This window comes from Diospyros lotus, chromosome 4 (genome assembly GCF_014633365.1).
Source record: "Diospyros lotus cultivar Yz01 chromosome 4, ASM1463336v1, whole genome shotgun sequence".
Lineage (NCBI taxonomy): Eukaryota > Viridiplantae > Streptophyta > Magnoliopsida > Ericales > Ebenaceae > Diospyros > Diospyros lotus.
In genome coordinates this window covers 15,264,553-15,279,217 of record NC_068341.1, presented here as the reverse complement: position 1 = coordinate 15,279,217, position 14,665 = coordinate 15,264,553, and the positions used below count along the sequence as shown (strand labels likewise).

Genomic DNA, 14,665 nt, shown 5'->3' with positions numbered 1-14,665 from the left:
TTGATTTAGCTAGCTGCATACATAATAAATAAAATTCAATTTCTTCTTCTTGTTTTTTTTTTTTTTTTGGCCTTGACAAATACAATATATTGCACACATGGCACGGCCAAACCTTAAGATTAACGGTAGGTAAATGATGTACCTAAATTGAATTGAATGATTTATTATCCATTTTAGTACACTGAATTAGCTTTCTCCTTCATTTTGCAAAAGCCAACCCCCATAACTCCCTGCTGAGGCATCACTCACTATAGACTGCTATGATTTATAATCACTAAATATCATGCATTAATTATAAGATGAATGTTTTGACTTGCAAAGGTCCTGGATTTAAGTTTCTTGTCAGCAATCTCCTCTCATCCTTAAGTCTGAGTGGTCACCTGTTTAGGAGGTTATTATGGATTTAAGAATGAAATGATTAATAATGGTGTTATTGAAGTTTGATAGAGATATATTATTTTTCTTGTCAAGAAAGGTATTTGAGAGTAGCCAGAGAAAATTAGTCATTAATGCAACTACTTGGGTGGAGGACGAGTTTGGTCTACTCTTATCCAAACTAACCTCCTTATTCAAGAAAAAAATAAAAATAAAAACTTAAATGATTGTCTCAAATAAATATATAAAAATTTTAAGTATAATTTATAAGATCTACGATAACATAACATGGGATCATGGTCCAAACATTTCATATGAACATTCTATTTTTTAAGAAAAATTGTGCTTATTGTTAATGTGTGTTCGCGCATATCTATTATATATAAATATATATTGATTGATTTATTAGTTATGTACTCGTATTATTAAGAACTATATATTTGCAAAGTTTTCAAATTTTTATGAAATGTAAGAGTAACATGTAATAAAATCTTTTACAATTTATTATTCATCATTTGTTCTTTTTTCTATATTTTTCAAGTTAAGTTACAAATAATACTAATATGATTATAAAATTCACGTTATTATTACACGTGAATTAAAAACGTAGGTATCACTATATGTATCTCGAATTAACAATTACTTGAAAGGCATACTCACAAGTTTTTTATGTAACTGACAAGTCTCGTTTTGATTTGATAGGTCCCATATTTATGTTACAAAAATTGTCCTTCAATTTTGCTAAACACCTTATCTTGATTTTGCATGGAATACTTTTTATCCTCGTACATTCACTCTGCACCATGTAGGTGAGATTACCTTTGTCCTTAAAACATTAAACTTCATCTCAAGTCATTTTCAAATAACATTTAATCGCTTTAATCAAAATAATATTTTAAGTTAGAAACATATTAATCAAAGAAATCTACTAATAATTACTTTTTTTCTTATTAAATCAAGACAATTATGATTACATTTCAACTTAATTGGGACCTCACTAATCACAGGTAATAACAAATGAGATAACAAGAATTAAAAACTTTTTAAAATGAGTTAATGTCTATAAATAACTTATAAATTTGTCCATATTTTTATTCTTATCTAACTTTTCAACCATTAGAATAATCTCACTTTTATACACAACTTGTTAATTATGTATTTTATTCTTCTTACCTTGACACTTCTTATTTATTTATTTATTTTTTTATCGTTGATAGTGTTTTTTTAGACAAATTTATATACAATCTTAATGATTTATTTTGCAAACAAAGAAACTAGTTCAATCAAAGAATTGATGTGAAGTTAGCAAGCCAGTAACATCACTATAGTTCAAGTCGTTGATATAATTTTTTAAAATATCAAATTACAAATGTAGATGATTTATCCATTATCTAATGTCGTTAAACTGTTTAATTAACATAATGACATATTTATTTATTATGAAAATTAAAGTCTGCGAGTCATAAAAATAACTTAATTTTTTGTTTATTAGGTGAACTGAAATATGTTCATTTTTCAAGTTGGACAAGGGCCGGGACGTGAATGGAAAAGCCGCTGCAGCGCCACGGCGGTGAATGCAGCTTTCCTTGTGTTTGATCGTTGGTGAGTCTGCAAAATGGAACCCGAATCAACAGTTTACCAACGACCCGTCGGCGAGAAGGAAAAGGTCGGGACCCACTGATATAATTCATTCAACCCCGCACATGAAAATCCAGCTCCCTTCTTCAAACCCGCCCAGATCTCCACCACGATCTCCAGCTCCCAAACCCTAGCTTGATCCCCCTACCATTTTCACTTCCATCTTCGTCCAATTCAGGTAAATCTCTCTCCCCTTCCCACATTCTTTTGCCCGGTTATTGGTTTCCGTTTCGTTTGGACTTGAGGACGGGGTTGATCTGTTTGGTTGGTTTGAATTCTCTTGATCGTTTAACGCCGCGATCGGTTGATTTGCAGAGTAGTGGTGTTGTTTGAGGTTAGAAAGGTGCAATGCAGCACGCTCCGGCGACGGTGGAGGACCAGCTGATGCTGAAGGCGATCAGGGAGGAATGCCCTTGGGAGAGCCTCCCGAAGCGGCTTCAGGCCACTTTGGGTTCTAAGGATGAATGGCACAGAAGGTTAGTTTTTGTTTTTGGATTTTGTATTAGATAAACTAGAATTTGTTCTGCGTAAAATTCAGCTAAAAGTTTTGTGTTCTTGTGCTAGTGTGTATCATTCAGATACTGAATCAAACATTTTGGGCTTGGCTTAGTTGGCCAGTTCTAGCCCGAGGCTGTTACGTATTTTCTTAAGAATTTACTTTCTTATTATTGGAAGTGAAGTTTAAGACATTCGCGGGTTAGTTTAGAATTACATTTGATGTTACTTAACATGCTTGGTTTCTAATTTCTGAATTCCCTGCGTCTGATCCAGCCAAGAACCTAGTGTTCTACCATAGTCCACGGAGCTGACCCCGACCTTGTGGGATGGCCATGGATATAGATGGCTGGAGCTCTAGATTTCATGTAGCTGACCCCACCTAGTGGGTTTAGGGCTTGTGATTGTTTGTGGTTGTTGTAAGGTTTGTGAATCCCTTTGCTTGGAGATTTCTCTCGATTTGAGCTTGTTTAATGAACTTCTATAACTGTAATCATCAGCAAGGTACTTAGAATTCTATTTTCTTAATAGCGTGCAGGAAGAGAAATCCCTAACTAATATTTGGTTGCATAGAATTCTATAACCAAGACATGATAGTGGAATCTTCAACTTTGTATTTCTCATAATTGTAGTCACTAACCTGGTGACGTTTGATCCTACCATTCAGGGAACCCATTCGTCTGTTACTTTTGATATACAGTAAAGTGGAGTGTGACCAAGTCAAATAATTTTGTCTATTCAACTTGACACTGGTGACTTGGAGTGTGATATTGTCTCCTGTCATGTACTGTTTCAATGAATTGTATTCGGGAAATAAAGGGGGGTAGTATAAGCCGAGTGCACATGCTTGGCGTGAGTTTGGCGTGAGGTGGTTATGTGTTTTGGCGGGAACGCTCCCACTTGATTTTGGGGAGATCAGTATAAATAAGAACTGATCTCACCCGATAAAAGGCATGCAATGAAACTATTATCCTTCTGGAATTCTCTGTTACTCATAGAATTAAGGCAGGTAGTTAAAATAGAAAAGTGTGTTTGGCATTTTATGTGATAGTAAAATTCCATTACAACTCACAGTAAAATTTTAAAAGACAATGGCTAGAAGACTAGCTTTGTTGTATGGCACAAAATGTTGGGCAGCACAACTTGTGCAAAATATGAATCTAACAAATATGAGGATGTTATAATGGATTGTGGTAATACAAGAAAAAATAAAATTAGAATTGAGTTCATTGTATTAAGGTCAAAGTGGCTTTTGTTGAAGATAAGATGCATGAGACATGATTAAGATGGTTTGTTTATATTAGAAGAAGACTAAGCAAAAGAGGTAGAGGAAGACTAAGGAAAACTTGGTGGAAAATCCATGGATAAATATGAGCTATGAGGGCCTTATAGAGAATATGAGCATATAATTCAAATGATTAGAGAGTTAGAACACTTAGTTGACTCATCTACGGGGATTAAGGCTTGAATGTTGTTGCTATTGTTATTGTTGTTTTTTTTTTTTCGGCGTACCAATAACAATCCCCCCTCCTTTTTTTGTTATGTCTATATAAAACTGACACCCACACACCCATTTCATCCCTGCAACTTCACAATCACTGTACGAACACGCGATCTCTCCTTCCACCACTCTCTTTTCTTGAATAGGTGCATCGCTCTCCTGTGCTACTCGAGATGCTGTTACGCTAACTAGTGTTGGTAGAAGTCATAGTATAATTGCATTGATAGTATGTAAATAAAGCAGTGTGCTTAGCTGGAGAAACTGTTCTAGCATGCACAATTGCGTGAAGCGATTCAAGGCGCGCGTAGACCACTGTCCACTTGTAAGTGCACATGGCCACTTGTGTAGTCACATGGGAGAACCAACGGCTTTTGGCGCCTAATTGATTTGATCAGTATATAATCTGATCAAGGCGCTTAGTTGGGATATGTTGAATGAAATCAGGAAATTAGTTTCCTCATCACTTCTATTCCTTCTAAATTTCTCTCTATTCTCCCTCCCATCTATCTCGAGCCTTCTATTTCCTCTTCCCTCATTACTCTCGGCTAGCCGGTTAGATATGGAATCTGACAAATTGGTATCAGAGCAAGTTCTGGGCCAGATTGTTGAAGGCGATCAAGTTAATGGCGGATGGTACAAGGATGCGTCAGATGGAGATGCAGCTCCAACAGGTAATAGCGACAGTAATAGAAATGCAAGGAAGAGTTGATACGGTGGAAGAAAGAATCGGATCGGCGGTGGATAGGAAGCTGGAGACTCTGGCCGATCGGCTTAGGGGGGATATGCGTTTGCAAATCCGAGAGGAATTGCAAGACGTTCGTGATCAAGGCAATTTGTTGCGAGATCAGCTGCAACAATTTATGTTGATGTTTGCAAATCAACCACAGGTAAGGATCTCCCCTGATTTTCCACCTAGAGAACGGACAGAACCAATTCTACAAGGAATTGGTATACCACATCGACAGGAAGGAATTGCCGTGTTAGAAGAAGAGCCTACGATTGGTGAAGAACCAGTCGTGGACCGGAGGCGGGGATTTCCAATTCCTAAACTGGAACTCCCAACCTTCGAGGGGATTAAACCGCGATGGTGGTTAAGAAGGTGTGAGAAGTTGTTCGAGATCACCAAGTACCAGAGAGTCAGAGGGTAGCCCTGGCAGTAGCATATCTTCACGATGAAGGAGATGTGTGGTTCCAAGGGTGGTCTAGGGTGAGAGCGAACTATAATTGGGAAGACTTCACTCAAGGCCTCAATGAAGGATTCGGAGAATGGGGACGGTTGAATATAGTACAAGAATTTAATCGCTTAAGACAGGAAGGAACCGTGATGGATTATCAAGTGAAGTTTGAAGAGCTCAAGTTCTTGATGCTTAATAGGAACCCCAGCCTCACTGAAGATTATTTTGTATCCAACTTTATAGGAGGACTTAATGAGGAGCTTCGATCGGCAGTTCAAGTCCTTAGGCCCAGGATGGTCCAGCAGAAGGGGCTTACCTACAGGAAATGACGTTTGATGCGTTGCTGAAGAAACAAAGGGGACAAATCAGAGGAAATCAGGGAGGAATGGTATACCAAGGTGGTAGACCACCAGGAAGAGAGGCAATCAGGACGGGCCCGCATACCAGGTATTCCGCAATACCTGCCCCTCCTGTAAATACGTTGAGCAGAGACAAACTACTGGAGCAAAGGAGGATAGCCTGACTGTGTTTTAAGTGTGGGGAAAAGTACACACCGAGACACCAATGTAGGAAACAATTATTGTTATTGGATGGTGAAGAGGAAGGAGATGACAGAAGAATTGGCAGCAATAGAAGAAGGTGAGGACGAGGGCAGTGGCGCCATATCCTTACACGCTATAAAAGGAGTGGCTAACAGCAAAGTTATAAAAGTAGAAGGGAAGGTGCATGATAGTTCTCTCATGGTATTAATCGACAATGGGAGTACCCACAGTTTCATTGATGAATCGACGGCTAAAAGAATGGGGTGGCTAACGGCGAGGACACAGCCATTATCAGTCACGATAGCTAATGGAGATAAAGTCCTCAGCAAAGCAGCTTGCATGGGGTTCTGTTGGGAGATGCAAGGGGAATAATTTCAAGCTGATCTTAGGCTACTCAGATTGGGGGGCTGTCATATTGTATTGGGGGTAGATTGGATGGGGGAAGTGAGTCCCATTAGCTTTGACTTTAATAACATGGAGGTGACACTGGATAAATAAGGAAAAAGAGTGGTGCTGCAGGGACACATGGAGGTAGGAACATGCAAATTGATAAGGGGCAAGAAGTTACAAAAGATGTTCATAAAGAAGTGGGCGCAGGTGGCTCATCTATTTTCCATTGAGGCCAGCGATCAGAGGCAAATTTAGACAGTGAGCTCAAAATCATCGCAACAGGTACTTAAACTGACCCTTTTAGATTCATTGCTGAATGAATATCAAGATCTCTTCGTGGAACCTAAAACCTTACCTCCCAAACGTTCCTTAGACCACACTATACCTCTTATACCCCAGGCTGAACCGGTTAACATCCGATCTTACCGAAACCCGCCTAAACTCAAATCTGAAATTGAGAAAATGGTTAGGGAAATGTTAGATCAATCCCTAGTTCGCCCAAGCCACAGCCCTTTTGCTTCTCCTGTTCTGTTAGTTAAAAAAAAAGATGGAACTTGGTGTTTTTGTGTTGACTATAGACAGCTTAACGCTATAACTGTTAAAGATAAGTTTCCTATTCCCATCATTGATGATCTACTTGACGAACTCAAACATTTAAGGGCTGGATACCACCAAATTAGAGTCCATCCTGATGACATTTTCAAGACAGCTTTCCGAACACATCATGGGCATTTCGAGTTTACCGTAATGCCATTTGGCCTCACAAATGCTCCCGCTACATTCCAAGCCCTCATGAACCAGATTTTTGAACCCTACCTCAGAAAGTTTGTGCTGGTTTTTTTTGATGACATACTAATATACAGCCCATCCGTTGACCAACACCTTAACCACCTTAGGGCTACATTTGAGATCTTGCGATTCAATCAGCTATGTATCAAGCGGTTGAAATGTGCCTTTGCACAAACCCAAGTCGAGTATCTCAGACACATTATATCAGGAGCGGGTGTGGGAACTGATCCCAAGAAGATTGAGGCAGTTATGGCTTGGCCCAAACCTGCTAATATACGGGCCTTAAGGGGTTTTCTGGGGCTTACTGGTTACTATCGAAAGTTTGTAAGGAACTATGGCTCTATAAGCAAACCACTGACAGAAATGTTAAAGAAAAATGGATTCCAATGGAGTACTAAGGCAGAAGAGGCCTTTGAGCAATTAAAAGCAGCCCTCAGTAGCGTGCCCACGCTTGGATTGCCGGATTTTGATAAACCCTTTTCGTTAGAAACTGATGCAAGCAACACGGGTATAGGAGCAATATTGACTCAAGAGGGAAGACCCTTGGCTTTTCTTAGCTAGGCCTTGGCCCCAAGACATCAGGGCCTTAGTATCTATGAGAAAAAACTGATGGCAGTGTTAATGGCAGTAGAAAGGTGGCGCCACTACTTGGAAGGAGGAAAGTTTATTATCAAAACGGATCATGAGAGCTTGAAATACATCTTACAATAAAGGTTGCACAATCAACTACAGAAAAAAGATATGTCTAAACTCATGGGCTTAGATTATGTGATCCAATACAGGAAGGGCAAAGAAAATGTTGCAGCGGATGCATTATCCCACTGTCATGAAGAAGGAATGGCTGCAACCTTATCTACAGTGGTACCCGATTGGTTCCAAGAAATTACTGACAGCTACCACCAAGACGAATGGGCCAAGAATCTTCTGGAACAGCTAACCGTGAGCATCACCAGCAAACTAGGGTACTCGCTGACCAATGGAGTACTCAGGTACAAAGGCAAGATAATAATCGGTGATTGCAGGGAGTTGAAGGACAAAATAATTCATGCATTGCATGGATCTCCAATTGGAGGACACTCGGGTATCCAAAACACATATCATAAAGTCAGACAGTTCTTTTTCTGGCCACAACTCAAGGAATATGTGTGGGAATATGTTTTGAGATGCGAGGTTTGTAAACGTTGCAAGCATGAGACAGTGGCTCACCCCGGCTTGCTCCAACCTTTAGAGATTCCTGATCGTGCTTGGACTAATGTTACTATGGATTTTATTGAAGGCCTACCAAAGTCGGAAGGAAAGGATTGTATCCTAGTAGTTGTCGACAGATTCACCAAATTTAGCCACTTCATCGGCTTAACCCATCCGTTCTCAGCTCAAGAGGTGGCTCGAATCTACTTGGATAATGTAGTCAAGCTACATGGTGTCCCTAGCTCAATTGTCTCTGATCGAGACAAAATCTTTACCAGTCTGTTTTGGAAGGAGCTGATGAAAAGCCTCGGAACCAAACTTCTAATGTCTACCGCATATCATCTGGAAACGGATGGCCAAACCGAACGCGTTAACCAATGCTTGGAAGGTTACCTGCGGTGCTTCAGTTTCGCGCAGCCCAAAGGATGGCATAAGTGGTTAGAAATGGCACCGTGGTGGTACAACACTAGTTTCCACAGCTCTCTTAAGATGACTCCTTTTGAGGCCCTTTATGGCTACAAACCAGATTTACTTCCTGCCCTAGGAGGTCACACAACAGTGGCTACTGTGGAAACCTATCTTCAGCAGAGACAAGAGGCGTTGAGAATGATGAAAGAGGAATTGGCTAAGTCACGTAACCGAATGAAGCAACAAGCCGATCGGAAGCGGAGCGAACGAGAATTTGCTGTAGGAGATGAAGTCTACTTGAAGCTCAATCCGCAACACTACAAGGCATTGACTAAACAGCCCACTTCAAAGTTAAATCCTAAGTTTTATGGCCCTTTCAAAGTTTTGGAGAAAATTGGTGCTGTGGCCTACAGACTGGAACTACCGGCTGAAGCAAGAATACATCCTGTCTTTCATGTATCCTTGCTGAAGAAGTCAGCGGGTAGCCACAGCTCTACACCAAGCTTACCGCCTATAACATGTGAGATTCCACCAGAGGCTGTTCCCATGGCCATCATAGACCGACGGGTGACGCACCACAATGGCGCTCCTATGATTCAGGTGTTAGTTCAATGGACTTCTTTGCATTTCGACAACAATACTTGGGAATATTTACCAGACCTTCTCCAGCAATTTCCCAATGTGGCCAGCCTACTTCATATTTCTTGCGGACAAGAAACATCTTAAGGGGCTGGGAATGTTATGCTAACTAGTGTTGGTAGAAGTCATAGTATAATTGCATTGATAGTATGTAAATAAAGCAGTGTGCTTAGCTGGAGAAACTATTCCAGCATGCACAATCGCGTGAAGCGATTCAAGGCGCGCGTAGACCACTGTCCACTTGTAAGTGCACATGGCCACTTGTGCAGTCACATGGGAGAACCAACGGCTTTTGGCACCTAACTGATTTGATCAGTATATAATCTGATCAAGGCGCTTAGTTGGGATATGTTGAATGAAATCAGGAAATTAGTTTCCTCCTCACTTCTATTCCTTCTAAATTTCTCTCTATTCTCCCTCCCATCTATCTCGAGCCTTCTATTTCCTCTTCCCTCATTACTCTCGGCTAGCCGGTTAGATCTGGAATCTGACATATGCTTCTTGGGTGGTCCTAACTATAGAGCCATCAATATCTCAGTATTAGGATTTTGTGGAAGTATTTGAATGATTGATATATACAAGGTGCAAGCATTTCTTTTGATTTCTCTTTTTATACAGGATTGGTGCCCCCTTGGTACCTCTTATGCATTTATATATTTGTTTATGAAAAAAACAAAAAAATACAACCATATAGATATTTGTAAAATTTCAAAATTCATATTGGTACATGGTATGAGTTTATATGGAAGAAACAAGGATTTTAAGCATTCCATCTGAAGCACTCAAATTTTTTTCTCCTGTGGCCTCCTTATATATTCCTCTAGAAGAGAAGTGTTGAATCTTAAGGAGAAAGGTAAAGAGTATAGAGTCCCTTATGCTTTGGGAAAATGTGGAAAGAAAAATTATTACCCTGCTTAAGGTGTGGGAACCTGAAGACACTCTGAGAGAGACATAGCTATGAAGAACACAGGTGCTCTTCTGAAACCCTGATGATCTATCCAATTATATTAGGGGTTGCTTATTTTTTATGGATAGAGCTCATTCTATGTAGACTAGGTTGGGCTAGGAGTTTTGGTTCCATCATTGTCTTCTTCCTTGTTGAAATCTTCTTGCTTTTGCATGTGGATGCAGGTAGTAAACACATGAACCTTGGTTGTTTATTGTGTGATTGTTATTGCATCAAATTTCTACTCTGCATTCAAATTTAAAGTTATGCTTTCACTGCACATGAATTAGCCATATGACAGATATTTTGGTCTCACTGTTGTCTGCGGAAGGTTTACCTTCACTCTTCCTACTCTAGTGTTTTACTTTTTTATGCAGGATAATTGAACACTGTGTAAAGAAACGACTCCAGTGGAATACCTGTTTTGCACGTAAAGTTATCAAAGAAGGTGAATATTATGAAGAGATGATGCGTTATCTGAGAAAGAATTTAGCGGTGGGTAATACAGGGAAAATTCTAGTTGATTTTAAGTATGTAGAGAAATTATTCATATAGATACAGATTTTTATCTGTTTGTGCTCTTGGTAGCTGCATTATTTCATGTTTTCTTTATTTCTTCCACTTGGAGGGAAAATGAATTAGTATATATTCAATGTAGCACCACTAAAGTCTTGATATTGGGATTTTAATTCTAGATCTGGTCTTTGTTGTCAATTGAATGTCATTTGTATCTATCTTTGGCTGTGTATGGATGTTTTCTGTGGCCTCCACCCATTTTTACTGACAAGTTTTGGTTCTTTCCTGCTACAAGTTTTTGATATATCATTTCTTTATTTTGTTGGATAAATAGAAGTCAGAAACATTGAGGGAGAGCTGTAGATGGAACTTAAATCTCCTGCTTTAGTGCACCTTCTTTTCTGTTATCTTTAGGTTCATGCAATTTAATTATTAATTTTTTGTTTGCAGTTGTTCCCCTATCACCTTGCAGAGTATGTTTGTCGTGTACTGAGAGTTTCACCTTTCAGATATTACTGCGACATGATTTTCGAAGTCATGAAAAATGGTACTTGGTTATTCTTTTATATGATACAGTTCTGCTAAAGGTGAAGCTGCTATGTTGGTTATAGTAATAATACTAGCGCTTGACCTGTTCAATGCAGGGGAGGAAAGAAATACTATTGACAAAATAAATTTTATCAAATACTATTTCAGATTATAATTCACTCAAAAAGTTGCTGTCCACCATTAATACATTCTAATGGTTATTCGTTATTACGTTACATTAGTATTGATGATTTTGATAATCATTACATATAATAAATGTTTATAAAACCTATGAAACTGGATTATTGATTATATATGTTCATTCTATCAGTTTACATGTATTCTCTCTCTAGTTATAAATCTTTTACAAAATGAGGTCTTATGAGAGTCTTAATATATGAATAGATTGAGAAAGAGAAACAAAGACTTGTGAGAGTAGAGATTTGGAGTTTGTCTTTTTTGTCATCTTTATTCCATTATTCTTGTCTTTTGAACGGATACTATATCTTCATTGTTCAACGTGTCCTTGTTTCTTTTTGTATATAGCTGTTCTTAGGTAGCTTGTTATTCACATGGGTTCATATTATCTGCAGAGCAACCCTATGATAGCATCCCAAATTTCAGTGCTGCAGATGCTTTGCGACTCACAGGAATAGGAAGAAATGAGTTTATTGATATCATGAACAGGTGCAGATCTAAGGTATTATTATGAGAATTTCTTTTGGTAATTTGTTTACAAGCTCCTTTTGCCTACGCATCTGTAGTTTCTGTATGTCTCTTTCAGATACTTCTCTCACTGCACAAAATAATTGCATTTGATGTATTTGCAACTAAGTGTAGTTATTTGGATTCTTTTATTCTGCTGCATTTATTTGACCCATTTTTAGAATACTGGGTCTTGGGCTATTTCTTGATCTTTCACTTCACAATTCTTCCTCTCTATTCTCCTTGGGAACTCTTACGTCCTTTTTCCTTTTTTCTTCCCCTTGAGATTTATATTCTTCTTTTACCCTTGTGCATGTGTTTTTCTTTTTCTTTTTCTTTTTCTTTTTTTTTTTTCTGATATACGTACATTTTTGCTTATTTCTTTTTGGAACTGGGGAAACTCTCAGGTGTAATATGATTTATAAGGGCCTTACAAAAGAGAGGCCATAGATAGGAAAAACTGGTAAACTAGAATTCATGTAGCCAACTCATTTAGTGGGATTAAGCTTGATATGTTCTTGTTGGAGGCAGGGTAGGGAGGGTTAAACCAGCTGAAGACTTGTGCTATTGCTGTAATTTTAGGTGTTGTAAAATGGATCCTTGAATATTTTCTTACACATGATCTTGTGATGTGATGACAATTGTTTTGCATGTTGTTTTCTCTAGTTATAGAATTCTTATTACTCAAGTTCGCCAGGAGTTTAAGATATTTATAATGCTAGGGATTTTCTTTTGTGACTTTGTGACATCTAATTGCTTTTCATTTCATCATGTAAGTCCAATTAGTGCCTTGTGATTCTTGTGGCTTCCAATAGCAATAACATTGTGTTTTCTATGCTCTCCTTTCTGCTAATATGGCAAACAACATGCTTACAGAGAAAAAGCATATGACTACGTGTATGCTGAGTGATTTGAACTATGCCTCAGATAAAAAAGGAACAGTAACAAAAAAGAAGGATAAAAGTTTTGATAAGATTCCCCTAATTTTAAATAAAGTCTTCCATGGACAAACTGAGATACGACATCTTTGCCATTGCCACTGCCACTGCAGAAGATCCTTTCCTTCCTGAGGTAACAAAATTTGTGGTGGTAAAGAGAGCAGCACATGAGAAAAATTGTGAACCTTTACTTACTAAGAAAGTGTGACAGTTCACTTGATTGATTCTGAAGTCCAAGTTGGTGTTTCATTCCCAGTGTGGTTGGTCATCCAGAAAGACTAGCTAAGCCTTCACCTGCCCAGCTACCTAATACTGGGCTCATTAGTCAGCTTTAGTAGGATTTGGCCTGAACCCACTGGACACCTCCAGTTAATCTTGGTCCTTTGGCCTATATATGCCAGATTCTATTTTTCATCTCTGTGAACTAATGATGCATTTTCTATTTTATGGACAAACAACTGTAAAACCATGACCATCACGTTGCTTCCGTCTTTGGTACTCCAGTGGTTACCTAAGTAATTTTAGTTCTTTGTTATGAGCTTTATATATTTTAATCATACGTACCATGGGTAGTAATTTTCCTATCATGGTCAAAATCTTTTGATTTCCAAAAGGAGAATTTCTTCTTTCTTTTTCTTTTTTATTTCCAAAATCAATGATTCTGTTGTTCTGTAGTGAGTTTTAAGCAAAAGGAGTAAACGCTTAGTATTTCTTGCTTATCTTTTACTCTTCTGAATCCATCCAGAAAATTATGTGGAAACTAAATAAGTCAATTGCGAAAGAGTTATTACCTACACAACCTGTGGACTTTGTGATTGAGCCTTGGTGGGGAGTTTGTCTTGTCAACTTTACATTGGAAGAATTTAAGGTAAGCTGTTCAGTCCTTTTGATAATGAAATGGAAGTACAGATTAGTCAATCCTTATTTAATCTGTAGTTAGGGAAACATGGACATATAGCTCACAACTGTGCATACTTGAGAAAAAGGGTTCTTAATTATGCACATCTTTCAGTATTGTCTCCATGTCAAGCTTTATGTGAATCATTTGAGAGGTGATTTCTATTTCTCCCTCTACCTGTAGAAACTTTCAGAGGAAGAAATGGCAACAATTGATAAAGTTTGTAAAGAGGAAGCAAATTCATTCATCCTTTTTGATCCCGACATTGTAAAAGGCCTTTATCGAAGGGGATTGATCTACTTTGATGTTCCTGTTCATTCGGATGATCGTTTTAAAGGTAATTATTACTGGACATTCATAATTGTTATGTCAGAGTTGCTATAATTACCCACTGCCTACCCATAGAAAAGAAGTTGTGCTTATTTTTCCTTTTTTTGGGAGTCTTTTGTATTGTCCTATTTCATTGACTATTATGTACTTGAAAACCTTCAAATTAGAAGGTTTATATGTTTACCCTTTTTTGCTAGTCCATGCTATTATGCATGGTTTAGATGATCCGCATTTGTTATCTCAAGTATTATGTACCCCTAGTTATTATGATTTTTTCCTCTTGGTCTCTGAAAGGTCTCGCTGATGATCATTTGATTGATGCTCTGGAGAGGGGACATCATTCTTGATGCTGCTTTTCTGCTAATGAGTTTGTTAATTTGTGTAGGGCTAGCAACTTCCTTGGAGTTCTTTGTAAACTTGTTACTGGAAATGTGTATGATCTTCTAGCTTGGCCTTTCTTAATTGTGTCTTAGGTAGGATGGATTTAGGTGCCAAGTGGAGAGACTGGATCCTTGTGTCATAAAAGTGAAATTCTCTATTCTCGTTACGTTCTGGTCGAATGGGCCTCTAAAGTTTATAATTCAACCTCTAGAGATCTTCACCAAGGAGATCTCAGCCTTATGGTTAATAGAGTTTTTAGGATTGATCAAGGGCTTTTCTACTC

General features: G+C 38.3%; 1 protein-coding gene across 7 annotated transcripts in view; it reads left to right on the top strand.

The window, feature by feature from the left end:
- The first annotated feature begins 1,886 nt into the window (after positions 1-1,886).
- LOC127799358 (uncharacterized) overlaps positions 1,887-14,665 on the top strand; it is a 44,513-nt gene continuing 31,734 nt past the window's right edge. For 3 of the 7 annotated variants that reach the window (XR_008022606.1, XR_008022607.1, XM_052333328.1), the window contains exons 1-7: positions 1,888-2,191; positions 2,329-2,489; positions 10,464-10,581; positions 11,053-11,149; positions 11,724-11,830; positions 13,519-13,641; positions 13,855-14,008. Coding sequence is in view for 1 of the 7 variants with exons in the window: in XM_052333328.1 (XP_052189288.1) it covers positions 2,362-2,489; positions 10,464-10,581; positions 11,053-11,149; positions 11,724-11,830; positions 13,519-13,641; positions 13,855-14,008 (727 nt within the window). In the remaining 6 variants the exon portion in view is untranslated. Of the gene's footprint in view, positions 2,192-2,328; positions 2,490-10,463; positions 10,582-11,052; positions 11,150-11,723; positions 11,831-13,518; positions 13,642-13,854; positions 14,009-14,665 lie in introns of those variants that run through there. The other 4 variants (XR_008022608.1, XR_008022609.1, XR_008022611.1 and 1 more) reach the window with 4 other exon arrangements.